Here is a 26,210-nt window from a genome sequence, read left to right as displayed (position 1 = left end):
GAGGGTTCATACCCCAGTTCTGAGTTTCCCACTGTCATTTTCAGGAGATTTCCAAGGCTAGCATGGACTTTTCCCCCCAAAGCCAATCACATTCCTGGAGACCAATGGTTTAGGGGTTCAGGAACAATTAAAAGAGGTCTACACATACCACCTGAACGTGCTGGGATGCAGGATAGGCGTTTCGGGAAAAAACCTTCACTTAAGTTCTATCTTTGGCCTCCTTAAGCCAAAATGCTCCTAGAGTCACTCCAGGAGAGGGCCAAGATTCCAGTGGAGCCAACCACTCATAATCTGAGTCCCAAACAGCTGCCAGAACTCCAGTGTAGGTCCTTCCACCGAGGGGACTCAACAAAGACGCTAAGCCACAAAGTTTAAGCTGGCGTGTGGACCACGTTAATTTGAAACCAGATTTCCACGACTGAGGGAAGCTTTCAAGAATTCACTACCGCTGATCAAATTAAACCGGCCTGTAGGCGTCAAGACCAAATCACAGCAGTGACCACAGTGATTTCTGGTTAAAAATGGGGGTAGGATGACTCATATTTTGATTGAAACAAACAAGCGAACCCTGACAACAGGGAAACTTCTGCCGCCGCTCCCTGCTCTCCGAGCCCTCGCGCCTCACTCCCACTTCCTACGTGAGCCCTCGCCCCTCGTTCCCATCTCCTGTATGAGCCCTCACTCCCCAGCTGCACGTGCACGTGAGCTTGTCGTGCCCACTGATTGCTCAGTGACACGTGGATCTGAAGTGACTCGTGTGAACGAGTGTCACGGGACTCTGAAAAAGACAAGGTGCTATGCTGCACTCTCACACACCACCCCTCAGAAAGCACTGGCTGATATAAATACACGACCCCCTAAAGATGAAGCAAAGTGAGTCTGCCATCCTCCGGTGGCTCAGAGCGATGCTGTGGCCCCTCCCCTCACTGACAGAGAAATCTCTCTTAAAATGATTATTTTTTTTCCCCTTCAAATTGTGAGTAAAAATTCAACATTGCAGAAGAAAAAGTCAATCCTGAATGACATGCTTTTTATAACTCATGGCAGCGGAGTGAAAGGGGATAGGAATTTTCCACTAGCTTCCATTGGAATGGACGTGCATGCAAGGCAGCAGGGTTAGGGAGACGGGGCAGACCTACAGAACTGAAACTAATTATGGGAAAATGACTCAAGTCCCTCGTACTTTTACCACAAGCGTTTGAAGAATCACACTGAACATTTGGTGTTCAAGTAAGCTGGGCTTCTCCGTGCGCCATAAAACTAGTTCAACTTTGAACGAATGAGGGTGGCAAGCGTGCAAACTGAAAATTACACGCAGAAATGGACCACGTTACTTTTGTGAGACTGGCACGCATTCGGTACTTGCACTACACCACCAACAACACATCGGCCTGAGGCAGCCACGCCGTCCACAGAACACACGCACCGTGTGCTCTAAGAAGCTTTCTCCCCCAGTGCACGGTGCTTACAAAAGTTGTTAGCCTGAAAGCGGACACCGGGCCGAACGACAAGCTTGCGAGAAGCGTGGCTGTTTTTCTGAATGGTTTCTGAGGTTGGGAAACTATTCAAGTACAGTTCTTGATCAAGATCTTATATGATTTACTAAGTCTTTTTGATTTACTGGTTTTCCAATAAATATTATCAAATCATAGGGCAATTAAAGGCAGTATCTGGATTGGGCTTACACCCTACCAAACGCAAGGGTCCATACAGGATGTTCTAAAACTCAAGTAACCCCAAATACTTATGGACTCTGTTTGCCAGTTAGGCACTGCCCAGCTCCTCAAACTTCAGAATTGGGTCGGACACTGCCACCCCCATTTTAAGTTCCATGCTGACTCTTGCAGCGCTCTTGCTTTTAACAACAGCAAACCACTAAAAACCCAGCTTTGCCCAGTGGCACCATCTAAGAGTGTTGAAACTGAGCTACTTTGGGCTACTAATTCTTCCAGTAGCTGACAGATGTTAAATATTGTGGGATTTCCCTTGAATATCTGAACTGTCCCGTGTTCTTAGGAGTTTGCTGCAGGGACCTGGGGAGGCTTGGCACACAGCTTGGGAACCCTGATTCACTTGTCCCATTTGATTTTCAGACGAACGTAGCACAGAATGCATTTATATACTCATTTTACCAATGAGAAACCTGAGGTTAAAAAAGCTGACCTGGTAGCTAGTAAGTATGCAGCTGAGCTAGGATTCACACCCAGGTGTGTCCGAGTCCCAAAACCTGTGGCATAATGATGGCCCTACTACAGCTTCAAAAATCACACATGTCACTTCTCTCCAACCTGAAACCAACACAAAGCTACTTTATTCAAGTTTTTATAATGCTGCTGAAAAGCAAGAGCTGCTTGAATTGGAATAACTCTAAATACAATGAAGTTCAATAGATTAATTCATTTATTTTACTTTTCTCAGAGCAATTTTGTATTCATCCCAATGGGTAGCACAGCTATTCAAAGGATAAATCATTTTCTTCCTATACTTGAAGTCACTGAACTCCATCAAAATGCAACCCATGACTCAGACATTTATTTATTTATTATTTATTTTTAGACTAATGGGAACTGCATGAATTCTTTCTCGGTCTTCCGAGAGCAAATGCCGTTTATGCTTGACCCGGAAAGAACTGAGCTTCGGAACGTTAAATTACTAATTTACCTAACTGAGTACTTTTAACCCTCTTTGGGCAGCTGGAACGGTTTAATCTACACTCTCTGCAGACAGTCACTTTAAAACCACTTTTTCAAAGTTCATGTCTTTAGGCAGTACTTAGGTACAACCAGAGGAAAGATGCAGACAGAGGTAAATAAAACCACTCATAGTAACTAGGGTTGTAGTGTCACGACAAAAGTTATCAAACATTTCATTTTTAATACCCTTGCCTTTAAAAATATTTTTACTGAGGTCTAAAACACAAGAAGTGTATACGGTGTACTAACCTTAAGTTGACAGCCTCGTGAACTTTTAAAATATGAATTTACTTGTGTAACTAGCACTGGGATCTAGATATAAAACATTTCCCGCACCCAGAAGGTCCCCTCATGCCCCTTCCCCATGAATAATCTCTCTTGCACACGCCTAAACGCCTCCCAGCCAGAAACCATTATTCTGACTTCTGTCACTGCCCATAGGTTTGGTCCGCTCTTGAACTTGATATAAACGGGATCATACAGGAGGTGCTCTTTTGCATGGGTTCCTTTTGCTCCACAGGCTGCCCGTGACGTGTTTAATTGTACCACTGATCTGTTATTTAAAACAACTGAGATGTAGTGCACTAACATATCAAACCAGTCCCCACGGGGCAATATTTACAAGTCAAAATAATAGTCTATTGTGAGACAGAAAGCAGTGAAAAGTGCTCACAAAGGAATATTATTTAACAGTTTCAATTTGGTATCATATGCTTGGCCACAAAACATTCCCAATCCTCATGATTTGGGCAGCTCGACAGGTTTCATATTGAGCAAGTTAGTATGTAAGAAAGGTTCATTTTATGACAAGGTGTAAATCTATATGGGTGCCTCTTTATTTATTTTAAAAATTTATTTACTTATTTATTTTCGGCTGCGTTGGGTCTTTGTTGCTGTGCGCATGGGCTTTCTCTAGTTGCGGCGAGTGCGGGCTACTCTTCGTTGTGGTGCACGGGCTTCTCACTGCGGTGGCTTCTCTTGTTGCAGAGCACCGGCTCTAGGCGCACGGGCTTCAGTAGTTGTGGCGCACACGGGCTCAGTAGTTGCTCCGCGGCATGTGGGATCTTCCCGGACCAGGAATCAAACCCGTGTCCCCTGCATTGGCAGGTGGATTCTTAACCACTGAGCCACCAGGGAAGTCCCTGGGTGTCTATTTAAATGGATTCCTTCTCAGAGTGAAATTTTATTCAAAAATTAGGATGATAAGTAACTAACCATGTAGAAATATAATAATGTGCATTTAAAGTGACATCTTCACTTTATGGCCAAACTTTGCATCTCTATTCTTACTTAACCACTGGAGAGAAAGTGACTTCCCTACACATGAATGACATGCCGCTGAAACAAATGACTGAAATAAACTGCCTCTAAAAATGAGTCAGAAACAACACCGTCCCTAGAACTGGTATTGCGTAAAGAGAAGATTGATACAACATACATTTTGTAGCAAGACACTCTTATTTTGGGTCTGGAGGTCTTGGAAGACGTAATTAGAAGGTCACTGATTTGTCCAAAGTCATCATCACTATTTGCAGCTCCCGGTGGAGGTTCTCTTCTTGTGGGACCAAACTTCAGCCGTCCGCAGCTCTGAGGGCCTGCGAGCCACAGCCAGATGGGGGACGTGTGTAAAGCTTCCCCATGGCCTTCCAAAGTGAACTGCAGTCCCAGCTGGACTAGCAAAATATTTCATCGGTGAACAGTAAATACTGTGATATATACTTGATACAGTCATCAAATTTCAGATCAAGAAATAAAGATGAGTTATAATTAGTAAAAAAAAAAAAAGCTGTACTATTCTATTTGCCGCTTAGTTTGCTCACTGAATATTGTTCTGCTTTTGTTGCATTGTTTTCGATTAGAAAAAATTTTTTTTTTCTGTTGATCAGGTTTAAAATAAGTGTTAAAATGCTTACAAATGCATTACAGCTTTAAAGAGGAATCTGCAAAACAGCCTAATTAAACAAATAATCTGTATTTCTAATGTGAGTTTAAAAAGAGGACTGATGACTTTTAAGTTTCTTTGCTTTTGCAAAGCGTAGGCAAGTAATACGATTCCTTAAAGTATGCGCACACAGGCCACTGAATTATGTAAATAAATATAAAAATATGAAAACTTTTATAGCTTTAAACCCTTGAGAGGACTGAACCAGAGGTCAAATTAGAGATAACCTAATATATTAGAAGAGGTAAACTCTCCCTCCTTAATGCTTCAGAAAAGCATGAACTTTAGCTGCTATACAATCATAAAATTAAAAAAGCGGCAGCTACAGCTTTATGAACATGAAAAGCAAAATGAACACACTTGTCTAAATATTTCCCAGCGTTGTTACTGCAGCAAGTCTGACGAGAGCGTGATGCTGAATGAAGCTCTCCATTTCCTCACCACACACAAGGCACCGTCACACACACTCGGCTCTTAGAAATGTCAGTCAGTGGAGAGAGCATACACATACATGTTGTATCCATTTATTCAAGTCCACTGTAAAGTAGATAGAACGGTTTTGGGGCAAGAGAACATGAACAGTTCAAAAGAGAAGAGAGCTACCAGCCGTACCGAGAAAATACCGTAAGAACACATTTTCGCGGATGGTGGGTCAGGAGTACACCGTCATATACAAGGGATGGAATACTTGATCGCTGTTTTCATGCAAATCAATCTAGTGTACTTTGGGCACCCTCCAGTAGTATCCTCGAGGTCTCTCCGTTGGAATTCTCTCCACCTTTTGCTAGCAGAGGAGATAAAGCAGCAGAGGGGCTTGGCTGGAGTCTGTTCTGCTGTGCGGCGCTCAGCAGGGCGTGCAAGGCCCAGTTCTGACATTTCTCAAGCATTCCCATCTGCATTCCCAACGCCTCCCCCCATTCTTTTAAAGAAACAACACAAGCTTCCTGGCTTCCTTATAAAAAACTAGTTTGTCTTGAAAGTATCTTCAAGACAAAAATCATTTAAATTCTTTAAGTCTCTTCCCTTTCATAGCCATCTAGTATAGTAATCATGACAGTGTACCTTTATTTCATGTTAAAAAGAGAAAAAAAAAAAAAAAGAGAGAGAGAGAAAAATCTGCTTTTGCTCCAAAGATGATCACACTATCTTGTCCCTAGAAATCTACCCAGGATTTTTGCAAACCCACAGAATACAGAAAGAGCAGAAATGGGACAGGCATAAATAACCTTTGTTATTTATTATCTTTAATGTTATTATAAATAATGTTACATTATTTATAACATTATAAACATTATAAATAATGTTATTTATTTATCTGAATACTTCATCACAGAAGTGAAAAAGTAACATTGTTAACACTTGGTAGCAAAGTTTTCGGGTAAGCACAGGTACACCAGTGCGGTGGTAAGAGTCCTGGACTGGGCATTGGGTCACCAGGGTTTTAATTTTCACTCCGCTACCAGCTAACACTGTGATCCAGGTCCTAGAACCCTTCAGCAATGTTACTGATTTCCAAAGCCTTCCTCCCCACCCAGCTTCTGAAGGTCTGTCACCCCACAGCCAGGTGACAATGGATAGATATATCTGTATCTACATTTATCTCCACAACTGAGGACATATGTATGTCCATGAATATACACATAATGTTTCAAAAGATTCTGCCTGCCGCAGAAAGACACTGAAATAATTTACTTACCTTATTTTTTTCTCGGTGCACCTTAATTTCAGACAGGCAAGAACACTTTAGTTTCATTAAAAAAGAAATCCTCGGTGTACTGTAATCTAAATTAATCAAATCTCGTTCCCAGAGCTGAATTTCAACGGCTCCCATTGTAATAACTGACAATTCAGTTCCTTTTATAAACGAGAGAACAGTCGTATGTTCCCTTTCTACCTCTGTAGGAAGCATCACTTGCATGTCCTAGGCTGAGAACAAATATCCCAGGCACCAGACCAATGCAGCAGTCCGCAGAATGTCCTCTGCGCCGTCGGGCATTTGCGGAGGTTGAAGGGACGTTCTCCCACTGCTTTGGCCTCTGCTAAGCTCATGTTTCACCTTCTGCATATGGCGATCGGTGACCGTGGCCTCGGTTTTGTCTCTGGCTCCACCCTTTCTCCAATCTGTTATAAACACTGACACTTTCAGGAGAGCTGCTTTCACGGCCGCTCTCTCAGCAACGTTACCAAACTGCACATGCCAGGGCTTTAACCCAATGATCCCACACGACCTGGGGCCTGGAGCCGCTCACCTTGGCCTCACCTCCCATCACAGCACAGTCAGGTCCACGGGGCCGCGGGTGAGGCTGTGAGTGCTCTGACCTGGGGTTTCTGCTCTGTGAATGAGGCCCGGGGTCGCCCCCTGCTCCCAGGGAACACGTGGAGACATGGCCAGCCCTCTGGGCCCTCCTCTGCCAGCCAGTCCCACAGGGAGCAGCCAGTGGGCTTCAGTTCCCCGGACGCCCACTCCCCGCCTGACCCCCAGCCATGGGGACGCCGGTGCACCCGCGGGCCCCTGGGGCACAGCACGCAGCTGGGGAGCTGATGCCGGGGTCGCCCTGCCCCGCGAAGGACGGGAGTGCGCTCTCTCTTGCCCCAGGCGGAAGGTTCTGAAACACATTTCCTACGGATCCTCAGAAGGTCCTGTGGGATTTCTCACCAAGGCCACAGCGGTGGTCAAGGGTGTCCACAGCGTGTGTGCCGGCCTCCTCCACCCAGCTTCCCTCGCTTGTCCCCCTAGGCTGCTCCCTGGGACCACTTCCTAAGTAAACTTCCTGCATGTGTGCCTTTGTCTCGGGCTCCGCTTTGGGGGAAACCCAAGCTAAGGCAGCATGAGAATCAAAGGAGATTAAACATATACATATAGATACACATGGGAAGATGGATAAGGTATAGATGTAGATACAGATAGGCATTTTACAGGTGTCAATTGCTATAACCAGCCTTGCTGCATATAAGTGTATATATGACCTAACAGCATCGGCTGCATTTTATTTGCTCCTTGACTTACAAGTATCTGTGAGTGCTGTGAACCAGAGCTCTAGCAGATACTTGGGTAAATACGTATGTACGTTAAGAGCCCTCCTAAGAGCTGTATCTTGTGTAAAGCATGACCCCTCTTCCTGTATGAAATGCCCAAACAAATTTATGTTGCTATACCAGCCTCATTATGCCTGCATACATTTAAAAGGGATGCTACTGATGAAAAGTGGCCTTTTTATCAGTAGGAAATGACTGGAACATTTGAGGGGAAAAATACATTTTCTCCTTAGATTTTGGAGTGATGGTAAGGGCAACATACAAAGAGGCAAAGAGATAGTGTATGTGATAAAAAAAAAAAAACCAATTAAATAATGAAAAGGAATATACAGTTACACCCACAAATAAAAGCAAAGACATATGACTTGATGGAGCACAGATATACTGGTGAACTCAGATTATTTACAACTTTATCTGTCCCAGGGGGACAAGCTATGAACTTCAGTGCAGCAGCAACTAGTGACTACGGCGCTATGCCTTATAACGTCTTCCAAGTTTACAGTCAGCACAGGGCATACTTTTAGTCTCTCTGTACTAGTGAAAATAGGAACGGGGTTATCTAGACACAGGATCAGATAACAGAATGTCGTTCACAAATGATAAATAGAAAAAAGTGAAAACTAGGTCAGAACAAATTAGTTATAGGAAGTGCTTGAATGATCCTCTGTGGGGTGGGGTCCATGTAGTTACGGAGGACAGAAGCAGGTGTGCTTGTTAACCACCCAGAAAACCTGTGCTGTCAGGGCCTTGCTTCCCTTGATATCCCGTCTGCCGGACCCTGGAGAGGACAGAAAGTGCCAGAATGGAAGGCAAGTGGCTTTGATACGGGCTCTTCTGGGAGACATGAACTCAAGTACGGCATCAATACAAAGAGGACAGGGAAAGAGTCCCCAGCCCATGGGGCATTTGAGCATCATCTCCAAAATGTGGAGCAATGCATTTGCCCCTAGTCCCCTGCAAGGTTTGAGATGACAAAGGTTTGCCTGAGACGTGCATCTCCCAGCCTTTCCCCCTTTAACATCTGCATCCCTCCTTAAACACTGCTGAGGACACAACTGCTTAGACAGTCAAATGTCCAGATTAGTAAACAAAACAAAACAAAACAAAACAAAACCTTATATGGAGGGAGAAGAAAGCCCAGTTTTGCCACTTTTCTGTCTGAAGACCTCCAAAGATGTTTTGTTTCCTCATGACAGGGAAGCAAGAACATTAGGTCATAAGCCTTCCAAACAGAATATCCCTTGATTTAACGATCTTGCATTCATGTTTCCAAACTAATAATCGCAGCAAATGCTTTGCTTGTTGTTATTAGTGCGGATGGCTGGAGAGTGGCTTCAGGATTGCTGTATCCCAAGCAAAGAAGAACGTAAGCCTGTAGTATTAGGAGGTTTAAAAAATCAATGAGACAAAAAAGAAATGTTTTTGATATCAAATCGCAACACACAAGGACGTGGGGCTCTTTGAAGAGAGCAGGCAATGGTGTAGCACCTGACTGCAGAAAGGGCAAGGCCTCCTGGCAAAGGAGATGCAGACAAAGGCCGGAGGGATGAAGCAGCCTACGTGGCCTGGCACATCCAGGAGGCAGGTGAGCACAGGATGTGAGACAAGGAGATCGCAGGGCACAGGCCAGGAAGGGTGTGTGCTGCGCTTTGCCTCACAGGAGCAGGTGCAGCGCAGTATGTGAGCTGCAGGGGGATGAAGCTACACCGATGCCCTGACCCTCAGGTGGGATGGAGGCAGAGTTAGGGGCTGCGTCACAACCCAGAAGACAAAGGAGGGCAGACCTTGGTGGGAAGAAGGGATCAAGTCAGAGGGATTAGTGAGGTAGGAAAAAACAGCTTTTTTGGGGGGGTGTGAGTAGAAGAGACAACAGTTATAGTATCTTGTTTCCAAATTGAAATGCTATAGAATAAAATGTTTCCAGTGAAACCTCAAGTTGTTTGTTAACTTCCTAGGGAAATTAGGTTATTCAGATGGACAAAACCTAATGAACTAAAAGGCATCAGGACACGGAGCTTTGTTGAAGTAGAAGTGATCTCTCAACCAGGACCTATACAGTTGGTAAATCTCGAAGTTAGGGATGATTTTTGTATACTATCTATGTTCTCAACCAGGATCTATATAGTTGGTAAGGGACCAACAACAAAATCTTGAAGTTAGGGATGATTTTTGTATACTATCTATGTTCTCAACCAGGATCTATATAGTTGGTAAGGGACCAACATCAAAATCTTGAAGTTAGGGATGATTTTTGTATACTACCTATGTTTTCCTTTCCCCAGCCAATTCTGAGATTACTTTCCTTTTGGTACAAAAAGTGATGATGATAATCTTGGTGAAAAGGAAGATGGTCAGGGAAACATTTTAGTGTGTAATCAATCTGCCACAGTTGCTTCGTAAATGGACTTATTTTTCCTGTCAAATTATTTTTCCAAATGTTTGGGGAGTAATGAAAAACCTCAGGACATATCTTACATTGAAAAAAAATATATATGTCTATGTTGTGTTAAAATATCTTCTTCTGGCTGCTTGAATTTCAACGTGTTGCCAACTTTTAAAAGATGGTGTTTAGGGTGTGATTCTTTTTAGCGAATAAAAAAATAACATCAAGCGAGAATCTATGCAACTATAAGCATAGCAATAGCCTTACGAGGTTCATTTAAGTTTGGATAATCCATCTGAACCCGAAGGAAACAGAAACAGCTCAAGGACCCACACATGGAAGCGTGCTTGGACCATTAATTAAGACGAGGACAAAATGAACGTCCACACAATTCTTTCTAACTTGTAACGGGAACCTTTCCGAGGCACTTGGACCCACAAATGAGAATCGCTGCCTAATCATCTTCAGACATGAGGGCAATGTCAAACATTCCTTCAAAATATGAGTATGCGAAGCCACCCATGTGAAACGAGACAGAACCATATCCCTCCCTGGGGAGGCTCAAGTGTCTTGGAACTGTTTTGATAAGAGTGGCTAAGCGCAAACAGCAAGGACGGGAAACGTTTGCAGGAGGAGAGTGGGAGCAGGGCGCTGCCAGCGAGAGGAAAGGCCTCATTTGCTTCATATTCTTTCTTGTACTAAGACCTCCTTATACTAGAGTGAACTTTCATTGGGCCGATTTCTATATTGCTGGGTTTCAGTTGCAGACAATTAAATACAGGAGATACTAAACAGAAAGACGTTTTTAGGCAACAAACTAGAAAAGAACTAATTTGTCAACTTCAAGAGTTGGGGGAATTTCAAAGCACATGTATCCGTGTGTATCAGCCAAACTGGCTTCATTTCTATATTTGGTCTTATGCTCAGGCACATGCTGTGATTTAGGGAAAGCCTGCATTAAATGGGAAATTTTCACACTACGTAATGAATGTTCAGAGTCTTTCTCTCTAAAAATTACTACTAGTCTTTGGGGTGAAAACTACCCATTTGTCATGTCCCAGGAGATAAAAATCGTCACTGGTAGTCTTCAAATCTAGGCTTTTCTATTAGTAAAAATGACCCCCCCCCGCATTCCTTAACTGTGTGGTAGGTGGTCTATCTTTTTCTTTAAGGCACTGAGAAGCTTGGACATTGGAAGGCACGCTCACATCAATTTTGGGATGTACCACTTTGGGCTGTTAAAAGGCAGGAAGTGCGGTGTGCCCTCTGGGTTGAACTACCAGTCTGCTCCAGGCACCCCAGCCCAGAAGTGCCCATGTGAGACTGGGCACCTGTGGTCCATGGAAAGAGATGAACACAGTAACTGAGACATGGAAGCAACCAACAAACATCAACTAGAGTTATTGTGGTTGTTACTGCTGCTACCGTTTCTGGGATTAAGTACGTTCTTAATTCTTAGAGTCCTCAACTGTCATATCACCCATCTCTCTTAAAACCTTAATTTAGGGCTTCCCTGGTGGCACAGTGGTTGAGGGTCCGCCTGCCGATGTAGGGGACGCGGGTTCGTGCCCCGGTCCGGGAAGATCCCACATGCCGCGGAGCGGCTGGGCCCGTGAGCCATGGCCGCTGAGCCTGCGCGTCTGGAGCCTGTGCTCCGCAACGGGAGAGGCCACTGCGGTGAGAGGGCCGCGTACCGCAACAACAACAACAAAAACCTTAATTTAATTTCGCTGCGTAGCTAGCTAATAAAAGGGTAACAAGGGTTACCCTTGTGTGAAAGCACAGATCTTGTTGAGAATCAACGCAAAGTGTCTAATACTTGATATTCCTGTTTGTGTTTTACTTTTCTCTCAAAGACTTCAGTTAGTTAGCAATTGGGTCAGTATCATATAGGATTTTACTTTTTTTAGTTGTATATATTATATAAAGAAACTATATATGTATGTACTATATATAATATCTATATACACACATCATGTGTATACACAGATCTGTAACTTGCTTCAGTGTAAGATTAACCTCCTCTCTGCAACATACCATACACATATACTTTCACACACACATAACTCATACACAGACTTTGTCATCCTGAAAAGCTGAAAAAATAGTGACTTAAAAAGCATTTATATTCTACTGTTTTCAAGCTTAGAGAAAGATATGGCCATAAAGTTAAGAAATTTTATTTTAAAAAATTAGGTCTTTTATGTCTTAAAGTTCTTGAGTCTAATTTTAAATTGGAACTTGACTTTAGAATGTCAAATTATAAACAATCCTCTCATGTGTCCTGTTGATTGTAGCCACATTTGACTCATTAGTTCTACAGTCGGGGTTGAGGATGATGAAGGACTCATTTTCCCCTTCTAGTTATGCGATTTAGAGCAAAACAAGATAGAACCGTTTTTATTTGGCCCTTAAGTACTCAAATCAACGAGAAGATTAAGACTACTAGCTTGTAACTTATTACTTCAGAGTATGTACTTAAGCCAAACCCCAGCTTAAGTATACCTTTAATAGTTCGAAACTTCCCAGAATAAGTCTTTCTAAATATTATCTTTGCTGGGTGTTAAGAGTAACTAAGACAACTCTTCTGGATGACTTACATAGCTTTAACTTTAACCTCAAAAATTCCATTATTCCCATGGTAGTGAGAGAGAGAAAGAGAGAGGGAAAGAGGGAGCAGACAGGGAGGGAGGGAGGGAGGGAGGGAGGGAGGGAAGGAGAAATTACAAACTTCTACCCATGAGCTGTTTTATATCATGTATTTAAATTGTAAAAAGTTACAATTTTTAAAAGGCGGGGGAAAGGAAAAAGGAAAGAATGAATTAAGAAAGAAAGACCACGACCGCCAAAAGGCCTGAGCTACTTAGTACTAGCTAGTTAATAAAAGGGTAACAAGGGTTATCACACTTCAGATTATATGAAGTCTATATTATACATGTTTGTTGGACTGCCAAGGAGTAGTACCTGATTTTTTTTCCTACGGTGGTCTTTTCTATTTTGACCACTTCTCATATTGAGAAGTAAAGGCTTCAACTACAAGATTTTACAAATGATCGGGATTCTAGTAATTGTCAGGTCTCATGCTATATTTGATCTGCTCAAACCAAGGGAGAACCAGGGGGTGACTGTGAACCATCAAGATAAGCAGCGCGGAGGGAGATGGGCAGTGCGTGGGATGGAGGCAATGCAAACCAGCATGGAAACAGTAACCCTACAGCTCTCACACTAACCCCGACCCTGCACCACCACTCCGGACACAGTGTGTAAGCTGGACCAACAAAGAAGCCCTTGACTGTCGGGGGAAACTCGACCCTGTCCGTTCCATTTTCTCACTCTTATAGGCAGAAGCACAGAATTACTCAGGGGTTAACACTTCAGGAGAAATAAGGTTTGATGACTAGCTCTATGAATGGTTTCTCTGCAGAGAATGATGAGTTGTAAAGAAAGGCACTATAAGCAGATGTTGTTTTTAAATAAGCAGTTTGATGATCAACTTTCAATTATCCAATTTAATAAAAAATTTTTTTGAGTTATAACTATATGAAAAAGAAATGAAAATAAAAATAAGGTTTCTGTCCTCATGACCTTAGAGTTTAGACCAATGACTGGAATTGTGGCTCCCATGATTGGATCATTAAGAAAAACAAAGAAAGGAAATGAAATTTTAAGTACCTAGAGTTATACATGCACAATGCCTCTAAAAGCAGAGCTTAATTCATCCTTAAAACACTCCTCTGACCAAACCGAAACCCTATTATATATACGAGGACACTGTGGCCCTCCCCAAAGTTGAGCAACTTAACTAGAGTCCAAGGAAAATAGGGGAGCAGGTGTGCACAGCCTGAAGCCCACATGTTCCTTCCCACACACCTGGCTGGCCTGCATTTGTATTCTTTTTTTAATTAATTTATTTATTTTTGGCTGCATTGGGTCTTCATCGCAGCGTGTGGGCTTTCTCTAGTTGCGGCGAGCGGGGGCTACTCTTCGTTGTGGTGCGCGGGCTTCTCATTGCGGTGGCTTCTCTTGTTGCGGAGCACGGGCTCTAGGCGTGCGGGCTTCAGTAGTTGTGGCACACGGGCTTAGCTGCTCCGCGGCATGTGGGATCTTCCCGGACCAGGGATCGAACCCGTGTCCCCTGCATTGGCAGGTGGCTTCTTAACCACTGTGCCACCAGGGAAGTCCCTGCATTTGTACTTAACTGTATATTTTTACTGCCAAAGACATAGGCACCTATACCCATGGCAATGAATTAGCTTGTTGACGCTCTTACACGTAAGCGAGTGTTAAAATGAGCAGGCATGCCCTCGGTCCATGGGGGAAGAACCAATCCTGACGGTCACGTGAGATAATGAATAGACTAGACTAGGATTAAGTCTGCCTGATAGAGAAAATGACGAAACCGTGAAAAATGCACACGTTAGGAGAACTTAACAGGTCTAATGTGTGATGATCTCAGTAAGAGGGAAGGTAGGGGGGTGGTCGCTGCAGAATGTGGCCCTGAGTTACAGGGAAAATCCAAAGGTGCATCCCTCTTCATACTCTATCTTAGAGAGTCTTCTGAAGCCCGTATTTTGAGAAACCGCAAGTCTAGAAAGTGGTAGAAATAGTGATGCTTCTTTGTACCAGATTTTCATTTCCTGCGTAACGTGGATGCAACACAGCGAAATCCTGGTGGCCCTTCCTGCTGCACGGCACGGCCACCTGCCCACCTCTGAGCTGTGGTTTGACCACCTCCCTTGCCTGTGTGCACTTCTAGGGCTGGGCTGTCTAAACCGTCTGTCTCCCACACATGCTGTTACTGGGCTGCCAGATTTTGAATCAACATAAAATCACACTGTCTTTTACTGCTAGTGATAAGAAAAACCCAGCAAGATGGCAAAGTCAGAGCAAGGCACAAGCCTTCCAAGAGGTGCTTTAAAAGACAAGGGAAACTAATTAGGAATAAGGTTTCTGATCATTCGACTCACGACCGTCTCCCTGACACTTGTTCTTTTCTAGCTTGAGAATTACATCCAGGACAACATGAAGAAAGAAATGGTGGAGATACAACAGAACGCAGTGCAGAACCAGACCGCTGTGATGATAGAAATAGGAACCAACCTGCTAAATCAAACCGCAGAGCAGACCCGGAAGTTAACTGATGTTGAAGCCCAAGTAAGTAGTGAAATAGGAAACAGAGAATGGCCCAGCCAGACAAATACTAGCACAAAATCGTTACCTAATGAAACAAGGGAAAAGCAGAGGAAGCGCGAGGATAGCGGAAAAAAGGATGAGTTGATGAGAAATTAAGAATTTGTGTCTAGACAGAAATTTAAAATCAGGAAATATATTTTCATTTTTACTACTGAAGTTACATTACCTTTATTCTACTGAGGACGTACAAACCATTTTCATGTTATTCATACGTGACTACAAGAGAGATGTTCCTCTGCCTCACTGGTATTTTCTGGACTTGAGATAAACTTTCCATTTCTGAGCCCTTCGCTTTTTTGTGCATCTGAGACACGAAAAGCACTGAGGCAGAGTGCTAGAAGCTTTGTGCTTAACCCTAACTCTTGAGTTAAGATGAAAGCTAAGTCTCACAGAACTGCCAAAACAATCTGTGGTGTGTGTTTGTACAATTTGTGGTGTGAATTTATAGAGAGAGAAGCAAAGAGAAGAGTAAGAAGTGGTTGAGGCACAGAGAGTGTTTAGCCATCAGCCCAGAGCCTTGAGTTCCATGATTAACTGGACGCACGGATCTCAACAAGGCACTAGCTTTCCCTGGCCTCCGAGGTTGTGACTGTGAAATGGGGGGACTGGCCAGGTGACTGACTGCCAAGTTCCCTTTTAGCTTTAAGATTCCACGAGCTATCAATTAATAGTAGTAGGAAAGAAGAATATGAAATATGAAAATATTAGAAGAATAACAGCAAAACATTAAAACAAGCCATGCTGAATGACAAACAATATGTGACCCAATAAGAAGAGTCCGGGTGGGGAAAAAGTGCTGCTGGGGGGATCTACGGAGATGCTTCAAGTTCAAGCTTTGTCATCGGTGAAATGGCCTTCTGGGTCCTAACCCTAGCTTCTTTATAGTCTTGTGAAGTTAGTATCTTCCTACCCTGAGTTATAAATAATGCTCAAAAAAAAAACAACGTAGATTTAATGGTAAACGACCCCCATGACATATTATTCTTATGTGCTACTTAAGCTAAAAGACCAAGAAATGCCAAACATCAGTCAGGACGGGATAAGAAATAAGGGAAACGATAAGCCTTCCAACTGTAATAAGCCCACGTTGAGAAGGGCACCAGCATTCTTTCATTGTCTCTCTGAGAACTACTGGATAAGGTAGAGAGAACAGCAGGCGGGTGGTAGGAGAATAACAGAGTTTTATCTGAATATAGAATAAGAAGTTATTTGCTTACCACATCTTTCCATAACATCAGAGCAGTTTAGGACAAATATAAATATCTTACACAACAGGTCACAAGGTACTGAAAATTGTAATCCCCAGAGGTATAAAATCCAAAAAGGAGAAGACACAAAAATCTAAAAGTAAATGTATCAATATATCCATTGTCAATTGTTAGAATAAATTAGTAATGCTTAGGTCACATCCCACCTTTGGGTAGTAAAACTGATGAGCAATTAAGCCCTTCAAAAAGTTGTCCTGGAAGTATAACATTGCCTGTGGTTCAGATAAGAGAAATAAAAAAGTATAAGATACAGAGCAATGATGTAAATCTTTGCCATCCTGTGTTGTTAGGCTTACTAGCATTTAAAGAGGTTTTGTTGGGTCACATGATATAAAAAATCTATTGTGAGGGCTTCCCTGGTGGCGCAGTGGTTGAGAGTCTGCCTGCCGATGCAGGGGACATGGGTTCGTGCCCCGGTCCAGGAGGATCCCACGTGCCGCGGAGCGGCTGGGCCCGTGAGCCATGGCCGCTGAGCCTGTGCGCCCGGAGCCTGTGCTCCGCAACGGGAGAGGCCACAACAGTGAGAGGCCCAGTTACCGCAAAAAAAAAAAAAAATAAAATAAATAAAAAATCTATTGTGAAACTAGATATCACCTGATCCAGGATTACAGGAAAATAGGAAGACGGCTGGAAAGAAAACAGCCTATAATGTCCAACTGAACACATTAAGACGGCGGAGCCCAAGCAAGGACATCAAGAGACCGAATTACGTACCAACTTACTTAAGGCATCTGCTGCGTAGTTACTATGTGAAACGGGTTAAATCCAAACATGAAAATTTCTGATATGAAGATTCTTCCAGCTTGTCAGGGTGTCAGACTATTAAACCAGACTGTGAGGGGTGGCTGGAGGCCTGAGAACTCAGAGAGAACAGACAACCATGTGACCTGGGTAACTTAGAGTCACCTGTAGCTGGAGGCCTTCGGAAAAGTGATGGAAAACATCGCAACTGGTCCTGGGTGGGTCAGGACCCACACGCCATCCTCCCACCCCTCCCCCACTGAACTCATTTTATAGCTCTTAGGAGCTAAATAAAAGACCGAGTTTCCAGGTCCTTCTATCAATAACCAACACAGAATGTCTGGGCCCAAAGAAGATGTAGGGCAAATCTATATTCCGGGTGTTAACATTAAATCACACCCTGAGGTTGGCCAATGCCTTCTTTCATGCGCAGAAGTGTTCATGGTATGAAGGCATCCAGCTTTGACTAAGGACCAGACCGTCCCTAAACCTGCACGGTGGGGCTGGGCTGCCGCTTCCACGAATGACACAGACCCCGAGCAAACAATGCTTCTTTCAAGGACCCTCATTCTGGGCAACAATTCTGCCTGACACTTACACATGATGTCACATCCTGAGTAACCATGACACAGAGGATGTGAGTCATGGACTCTTCCTGCTAGAACGCAGCCAAACGCGAAAGAATTCATTCTTTAAGTTGTTTGAACACAATGGGAACAGAGATACCGCACGTGGTCTATGTCAGAAAGGCCCGCAAAGCAAAACTGAGCTCCTGCTTCATATTGATGTTCTTGTTTCCTGATGGGTTGACATGATTTTTAAAATAGGAAAAAGAGCAGTGGAAAAGGGGGGGCGGAAGAAGAAAGAAAGACTAAACAAGTGAATACAAACAAGGAAATGCTGGGCTAAAAATGAGCTACGTTCTTATAGAATGGAAGTATGTGACTTCTGAACACTTTGTCTACTGGCAGATGTGAGAACAGCATTTTGTCTCGAGCAGAGGAAAAGCCTCTCTTCATTTATCAACAACTTCCGATATATTAAATATGACCATTTTATACTCTCAATTATCTCACTGTGTGAAATGGTAAAACATGGCAGAACAAGAAAATGAACATTATTTGACACAAACACCATCGTTCAGAACTATCAAACCCTTTCCAAAATACACGATGAAAAAAATGTTTAACACACTCTGATGCAATCCAGCACAACAAGCCTTTTCTGAAAATGAAAATTATGCCAAATTAAGATGCTTGGGTAAGTAACATTTTAGTTATGTTTTCCTATAATTTAGGTAACTTTATGTCTAATTAAAAATAATAAATAGGGATTTTATTTTGTTACATTTAGGTATTAAATCAGACAACAAGACTTGAACTTCAGCTTCTGGAACATTCCCTATCTACAAACAAATTGGAAAAACAGATTTTGGATCAGACCAGTGAAATAAACAAACTGCAAGATAAGAACAGGTAATAAAAATACAAAGAAATGTATAATCCAGAACTGTACACTTTCTAGATATGAAAGCCTATTTCATATGACTATTAATTATAAGCGTGGCTTCCAAAATGCTGAATTTCTTAATGTATAGTACAAGGATCAGAAACCTTGTGAGGGGAAGGTAGGGAGAGGGTTTGGAGAAAAATACTGCAAGGGCATCACCTTCTAAAACAGACTTCAACTTTGTTTTTTAATCCTCTGGCCCCTTAAAGATTCTCTTACACTAATCCTCCGAATTCTACCTCCATATCATGCATGAATCTATGGAAAACTACTGCCAGGGTTGTGCAGTAAAAGTCACACTGGCTGGGGCATTTTGATATTAACTTTGCCAAGTTCTTTGCCTCTGAGGACTTAGTTTATCCCAATGCAAAACGGTCTACAGCAGGAAAACTACACTTTATTGTAAACCAATGCACATTTCATGATGCAGTATTTACTCTTAAAGCATATGATAAAGTAAAAACAAAAGTTAATACTAAATATGGTTATATTAATATCTAAATAAATATTTTAAAAATCCCAAGAAAACCAATACAAAAACTAAGATTATGGATGACCAGTGGGGATGGTTTTCATAGGTTTATTCCAGGAGGGGACATATGAGGATAATTCTATTCACGTTCCAGGTGTGCTTACCTCCTTGTTTCTAATCGCGATATGTACACATGACATGGAGGATGGTCAGACAACAACACACTCTAATTCACAATTAAATAATTCTTTATTCTTAACCAAAAATGACTGTAAGCTTATTGTCTTATAATCATTCTTTCCTGTTAATCAAGAACTAAGCTGAAACAATTCTTCTGTTCTTTGAGTAACAAGTTGGACTCATTATTGATTTAGGGTTTTGAAAAGCAAGTAGATTTTTATTCCAAATATTTTAATGTTTCAAATTTTTCTCTTCTGCAAAGTAATAAATAAAATCTGAGACCAATAATTGAGACATAACAGTCTCTCCAGTTTCATGTTGTTAAAATGGCCTTATTTAATGTTCTTTTGAGTGGGCTGCAGTAATGCTGGACGCCCTGGTACTGGACACGGTCCCCACCTTAGTTTTCTAATTTAGTACGCAAGGATGCTAAAATGATCACTTACACACGTCAGTTACGTTACCCAGGCACCATCTTTGTAAATTTTTGTCAAATTGTATTGCCCTTTGCCTATAAAAGTGTGCATCTTATTCCCAAATCAAGACACACTGCTTAATATTTTCATTTACCACAAGGTGCAAACTTTCCTATACAAAGTCAACTTGAATTGCTGTGAAAAACAACTGACAACTTTCACTACGTTTTTTGATCATCCACGATTTGATGAAATTCCTTTGTATGTTAAAGCTTTACAATGTACAAAATAGTGATTGCAACCACACAGAAATCTGCTGTGTTTTCTGATAATTCTTGCTTAAATGATCCTTCACATTTTTTTCTCCTTAATCCTTCACAATTTTTCCCAGGTTAATTGACATTTGACCAGTAATGTGCTTTTCCAATAATTTCACTCCATTTTTATATGAAATTATATTTGAACATCCCAACATTTTCTCCGTAAAACTACCTTGTCGAATAAACATCTCTAACAAACGAAAATCCTACATGACTTGCAGCACCAGAGCACCACAACTTGGACAGCAGACATCTAACTCAGACTGGAGTTGCATAAGAACTGTTTCTGAATAACCTGCCATAGTGCGGACACTGAAAGGTGTAGCTTTTATCAGCTGACTTATAAAAACCATATGTAACAAATCTAAATCTATACCTGCAGGAAGAATAATCATTTTAGCAGCTGCAGAAATCACGCTCTCTTTTGTCACAAATATGAAATGAAATGGCAATGATAATGGTTTTTTCATCAACAACTGTTAGTAAATACAAATAAGAAAATTGTGTTGATGATTCTACATCTTTCAGTGAGTTTGGCATGCTGTTTTCAGGTGCCTTAAATTTTGACTAGCCTAAGATTTCATCTGCAGGAACAACATTACAAAAATATGTGAATGTGGGCTTCCCTGGTGGCGCAGTGGTTGAGAGTCCGCCTGCCGATGCAGGGGACACAGGTTCGTGCCCCGGTCCGGGAAGATCCCATATGCCGCGGAGCAGCTGCGCCCGTGAGCCATGGCCACTGGGCCTGCGCGTCCGGAGCCTGTGCTCCGCGACGGGAGAGGCCGCAACAGTGAGAGGCCCGCGTACCGCAAAAAAAAAAAAAAAAAAAAGTGAATGTGTTGCACGTTTGACAAACCACATTTTAAATTATCTTCAATAATTCCCCCAATGTACAATTGTCTTCTTCATGGAAATTTCCAATGAAGTCAAGGTACTTATTAGAGTCAACATTTTTCTGAAAATTGCCACTATAACACTTTTTGATTCACCAGCTGAAGCTGAGAATTACTATGCCCTTTTCATCTTATCATCCTTTTTTTTTTCCTTCTAAAATAAGTGATTGATTTAGGGGTTACTTGTACCAGTTCAGTTAAATTGTGATATTGTTATATGATTACTGTTATGGAAAAATGTTGTCATTGATACTGTCCCCTTCTGAAGAGAGGCAATAAAAACTCATAAGAGAAACATGATTCAGCCTTGATGTTTCCACCAACAAGGATATTTCCCCACATTTCTCAACAGACCATGAATTATGTTAATATAAAGTTAAGCTGTACCTAAGTCCAACTGTTATGGTGATGATCAAATTGATCATCCTGTATCAGAAATTCAAATAAGATGCTAAAAAGCAAAGTGTCGGGCAATGCAGGCATTCTCCACCCTGCCCCACCCTCCTCCCATCACCCGTCAACACTGACCGTGGCATTTGCTGCGCTGCACAAAGTTCTTGCTATGAGTTTATGCTCTATTCTCATCTGTTTTATCCCGTTTATTTAATTTCCTTTTATTAAAAAAAAAGAAAAGCTTATTGCAACCCACTAAATTGATCGCACAAGCCAGTAACAGGTCCAGATGAGCATTTTGCAAAACGCTGCTCTGAAATCCGATCTCTGAGACTCTTTACAGCCTTAAACGCAACGATACACGGTGCTGCTTATGACCAGCCTGGTCTGGGATGACCCGATGCTGGGCTCACCTCTTCAGTACCTGCTCGTATTTAACCTTAAGATTAAATCTTTTCGATCAGGATGTGACTGACCTCTGGATTCTACTGGTAGAGGTTTGGGAGAAAGAAACAATTTTTTTTTTTTTTCATATCCATCCCACAGTATTCACACTCTCATTCACACTCTGGACCGTGTGATCATCACATCTTTCTTTTATGCCTCTTCATAGAATATTAAAGACAACAAAAGATTGGCTGGATAACAAATTTCAGCAAGATCACTTTAAAGGCAGTATAGATGAGTGATTTTAAAATGTCCGTACATTTTATGTTAATGGTCTAGGTGAAGCACTGTAGGAGTACTTCCTATTGCCTGTACGCTGATGGTCCTAGAAATGATTTTAGGTAGAAAAGAAAAAAATTATGCATTTATTTTTAGGTTACCTTCTGCTTACGGTAAGTCATCTTGGTTTTTAGATCAATGAAAGTGATACACAAGTTAAAAAAAATAAGTTAGCTGATATCAGTAAAAATATTAAGAAATAATAGTTGAAAAAATGGATATGGTGCAACTGATGAAAGTTGAAAGCAAATGTCTGCATCACGGTAACGGATTATTTCTTGACTTGGTACTTTGACAGTATACTTATTGTCACACACTGGTTTACAATGACTATTGGACTGGGATCAATTTAAGAGCTGCAACTGTATTTCTGATAATAATACTGATTCATACTGACTGTTAACGCTCATAGGTAAGACCTGTAACGGGTAGTCTGTCCCTTGGCTGAGCAATGTTGTTTCCAGGGCTAAAGGTTCAGAAAATGTTACTGCCCCCAAAAAGGAACAATAGACCCATGGATTATCTGAACTAGAAGGGGTCTCAGAGAGCATCATCTAATCTAACGCCTTCACTATGGATAGCGATTTACTTCTGTAGGTGGACTTTCCCTTAGATAGATATACACCTGAGATCCAAGGAGGGGATGGTCTGCCCCAGGTAACCCAGGGGGTCACGTGCAGAGGCAAGGTTCTCAGCCCGGGGCTCTCCCCACTGACGCACAGGAGTTCCCAAACCAAGGGCACCTTGTCATTGTCCTTTGTCCACTGTCATTCCTCTTCAGCGGAACCACGGTCTTCAAGTACACTGCATGTGGTAACTTCTAGTTATGAACCTTACATTTTCACTGGGGTACTTTCTCCTCATGTCATATCTATGTCCTCTATCTGATCTCAGCAAGTTTGAGAGCTTCTTCAGGGCCGTGGCAACATCTTGTTACTTTATAACTCCTTTAACACCTTAACAGAGTGCCCTGGAGAAGCAGAAATTCAATAAATATGAATGATTGTATAAGGATTATGAAACTGATTAGCTGTTTACAAAGCACTTGGCTTTGATAGTGATCAGAAAACCCTTCACTAACTAACAATTATTTCCCTTTACAAGTTTCCTGGAAAAGAAAGTTCTAGACATGGAAGACAAGCACATAGTTCAACTTCGGTCAATCAAAGAAGAGAAAGATCAGCTCCAGGTGTTGGTATCCAAGCAAAATTCCATCATTGAAGAGCTAGAAAAACAACTGGTGACGGCCACGGTGAACAACTCAGTTCTCCAAAAGCAGCAACACGACCTGATGGAGACAGTTCATAATTTACTGACTATGATATCGACATCAAACTGTAAGTAAAGTTTACATACTAGTTTTTCTTCGGTTTTATCTGCCAGTAGTCGACGAACCTTTCAAAATTCTAAAAAAGACTCTCACCTTTCAGAAAAAGCACACTTCTCTTAATATTTCATATGAATGCATTATAGGGTCTCAATATGGAACCGATTAAAAAGGAGGAAGAGGGGAAGGGGACTATATACTTGTACTAATTATTATGAGGCAAACCAACCCAAACATACTTTTTTGTTCATGGGCTCAGAGAGTCTACTCTTAGTTAGTTCCATTGCTAACTAGATGTTTGGGGCTGGGTAAGTTACTAAACCATAGTGGACATTTTTTTATTTTTTAAGAGGGTGAAACAATCCTAGGCCCGTAGGGTTGTTGTGCAGATTAAATGAGATAATATCGGTATTTGCAGTAACTGGCATAAGATTGGTACCCAAGAAATGCCAGTTTCCTTCTCTCACCACATCCTTAACTACATCTTGCCTTCCTTATTCCTTTTTGACCTTTCAACTTCTCTTCGATATTAGAGGGAAGAAGGGATGCATCTTCAGTCGTTAATTAGAGACATGATACACAACCTGTGTGGTATTTTTAAGTTTTTTTTTTTTTTCTTAAACATTGGGTCTAGTTCTTGCTACGGTCTGTTTCAGTGTCCTTTCAACTGTATTCTTTTGACACAGATGCACTTTACATATGATTCATGTAGAGACCCTCCTCACCTCCATAAGAAATATGTTCTCACATTTTCCTTGACTCATACAGCTATCCCCACTTTAATTAGAGAAACATTTATGCAAGGTCTCTACTTAAACAAGGACGCAAACAAACAAAAACAGTAGCACAACCTTGTGCTAAGGGGCAGGTTTCACACCAGGTGGCCAGCTTGCAGCATGTGCCTTCCAACTAGACTTTCACTCTCTTATAATTTAAAAAAAATCATATATTTTTCTCACATTCAGAAAAAAGGAAAAGACAACTATCTGATGTCTGGTGGGACCAAGACAGTGTGAGGTATTAGCTTGGATGAGCCAAAGTAGAGAAAATCACGTAGCTCAGATCCTGGGAGAACAAACGAGCACAGGTGAAAGAGCAGCAGGACAGGCTTCGTCTGTGCCGTGTGCTTCCAGCTGGCGTGCAGACGGGAGCCTCCACCTGTGATGCCTGCCCTCGCCACCCGGTCCAGACACCTAGGCTTTTGTCCGTCTCTAGAATGACGTACAAATACACACCTGCAAGAATACATACACACAAACACTTTTTCAATGTGGCAAAAAAGGGACTGGAAAGTCTAAACGTTGAGAGCAGAATAAAATTTTGAAAGAATTTCATAGTCCTAGACTTTTTAGACTTAAAAGGAAGAATTTCAAAGACACAGATAAATAAATGTTAGGTTCCTCTTTAACGCAAGCTATCATGAGACGGTTGCTAAAAATCCAAAGAATACTAAAGGTCTTCACCCAGTGGTCTAAAGAAACGTATAAAGACTTGGCCTCAGATACACAGAAAGAAAGGAACACAATCCACACCACTGCCTAGATAGGACGTGGCCAATGGGCTGTGGATGCAGCCACTGTAGAGCCAACTTTATTTTTAGGTACATTCTTTCTTATTCTTCTGTAATAACTTTATCTGATTCTACTCAAGATGGAAGATTTTTTTGAAAGTAATAGTTTATTAAGGCTGAGTGTGAAGTACTTGCATTACATATAGTTGATGAGAAGAAAAAGGAAGTATGGATTATTGGTAACAATCTTTGAGAGTTAACACGGAACAGGCTGAAGGAGTAACTTTTGAAAGGCTAAAATACTAGCATCTCCCTTTTACTTATTGTAAGAATCCAAATGTAATAAAACTTAGCAAATGAGTGCATCTTGAAATAACATACTTTTATCTTTTCACGAACTCCTTTTAAAAGCTTTCCTATTTTTAAAAAGCAGCTAAGCACTCCCTCATTGCTAAGGAAGAACAAATCATCTTCAGAGATTGCGCGGAAGCATTCAAATCAGGACTGACCACCAGTGGCATCTACACACTGACGTTCCCTAACTCCACGGAGGAGATCAAGGTAAGGCATTGTCTCCCATTTTCACCTCCCTGGCTTGAAGCAAGTCGTTTTAGAAGTGGAGCAACTGCAGACATAGTTCACACACCCCGGATCCATTCCAGCTCCACTCAGAGCAAAGCAAGAAACACTGACACACGTAAAGGTCTCACCAAGGGCTCCGAGCCCAGCCACTGGGCACAGAACACTGACGATGCACATGAACGATGTAGAAATATCTATCTTATTATATGTGTCTACCTAATATATAAGATAATCTACTCATCGTCTCCTTGCATTTGGCTTAGTCATGCAGAGTGTCAGCTGTCTGCCTTGAAGTGTCACACTCGCATCATTAACTTTAAAGAAAATGTCTTCCAAAATACCAGAGTTCGAATACCCATAGTTTATGTTTCAATCGTTACTTCAAGCAGCAATCGTATTCCATCCAAAAAACAAAAGGCTTGTTCAACTTGCAACTGAAACAGTCACACAAGATTTCTCTTTGAGACAGCCATGGCACCTTGATGTGCAGAAGTGATTTATACTCACTTCCATTGCATCAAACAGAAGATAAAAAGACGTGCCCGCAGCAGTAGAGGTTTAATAAGATTAATACTTTTCTTACTGCTTTGTCAGAGACATCCTGAAGTGAACTTGGCTTTTTCCCC

At 41.9% G+C, this 26,210-nt stretch overlaps 2 protein-coding genes across 4 annotated transcripts in view; one reads left to right on the top strand and one right to left on the bottom strand.

Moving 5' to 3' along the window:
- The window catches only part of MCPH1 (microcephalin 1), a 234,346-nt gene that overhangs the window by 91,397 nt on the left and 116,739 nt on the right, over positions 1–26,210 (bottom strand). The window lies entirely within an intron of this gene.
- The window catches only part of ANGPT2 (angiopoietin 2), a 54,007-nt gene that overhangs the window by 14,166 nt on the left and 13,631 nt on the right, over positions 1–26,210 (top strand). The window contains exons 2-5 of one of the 2 annotated variants that reach the window (XM_012537141.3): positions 15,053–15,208; positions 18,610–18,731; positions 23,270–23,502; positions 25,433–25,563. In XM_012537141.3, coding sequence (XP_012392595.1) covers positions 15,053–15,208; positions 18,610–18,731; positions 23,270–23,502; positions 25,433–25,563 — 642 coding nt within the window. The remainder of the gene's footprint in view (positions 1–15,052; positions 15,209–18,609; positions 18,732–23,269; positions 23,503–25,432; positions 25,564–26,210) is intronic. The other variant, XM_004280911.3, reaches the window with a different exon arrangement.

The sequence above is a fragment of the Orcinus orca genome, chromosome 21 (genome assembly GCF_937001465.1).
Source record: "Orcinus orca chromosome 21, mOrcOrc1.1, whole genome shotgun sequence".
Classification (NCBI taxonomy): domain Eukaryota; kingdom Metazoa; phylum Chordata; class Mammalia; order Artiodactyla; family Delphinidae; genus Orcinus; species Orcinus orca.
The sequence above is the reverse complement of the archived record's forward strand: the minus strand, read 5'-3'. Positions and strand labels throughout refer to the sequence as shown.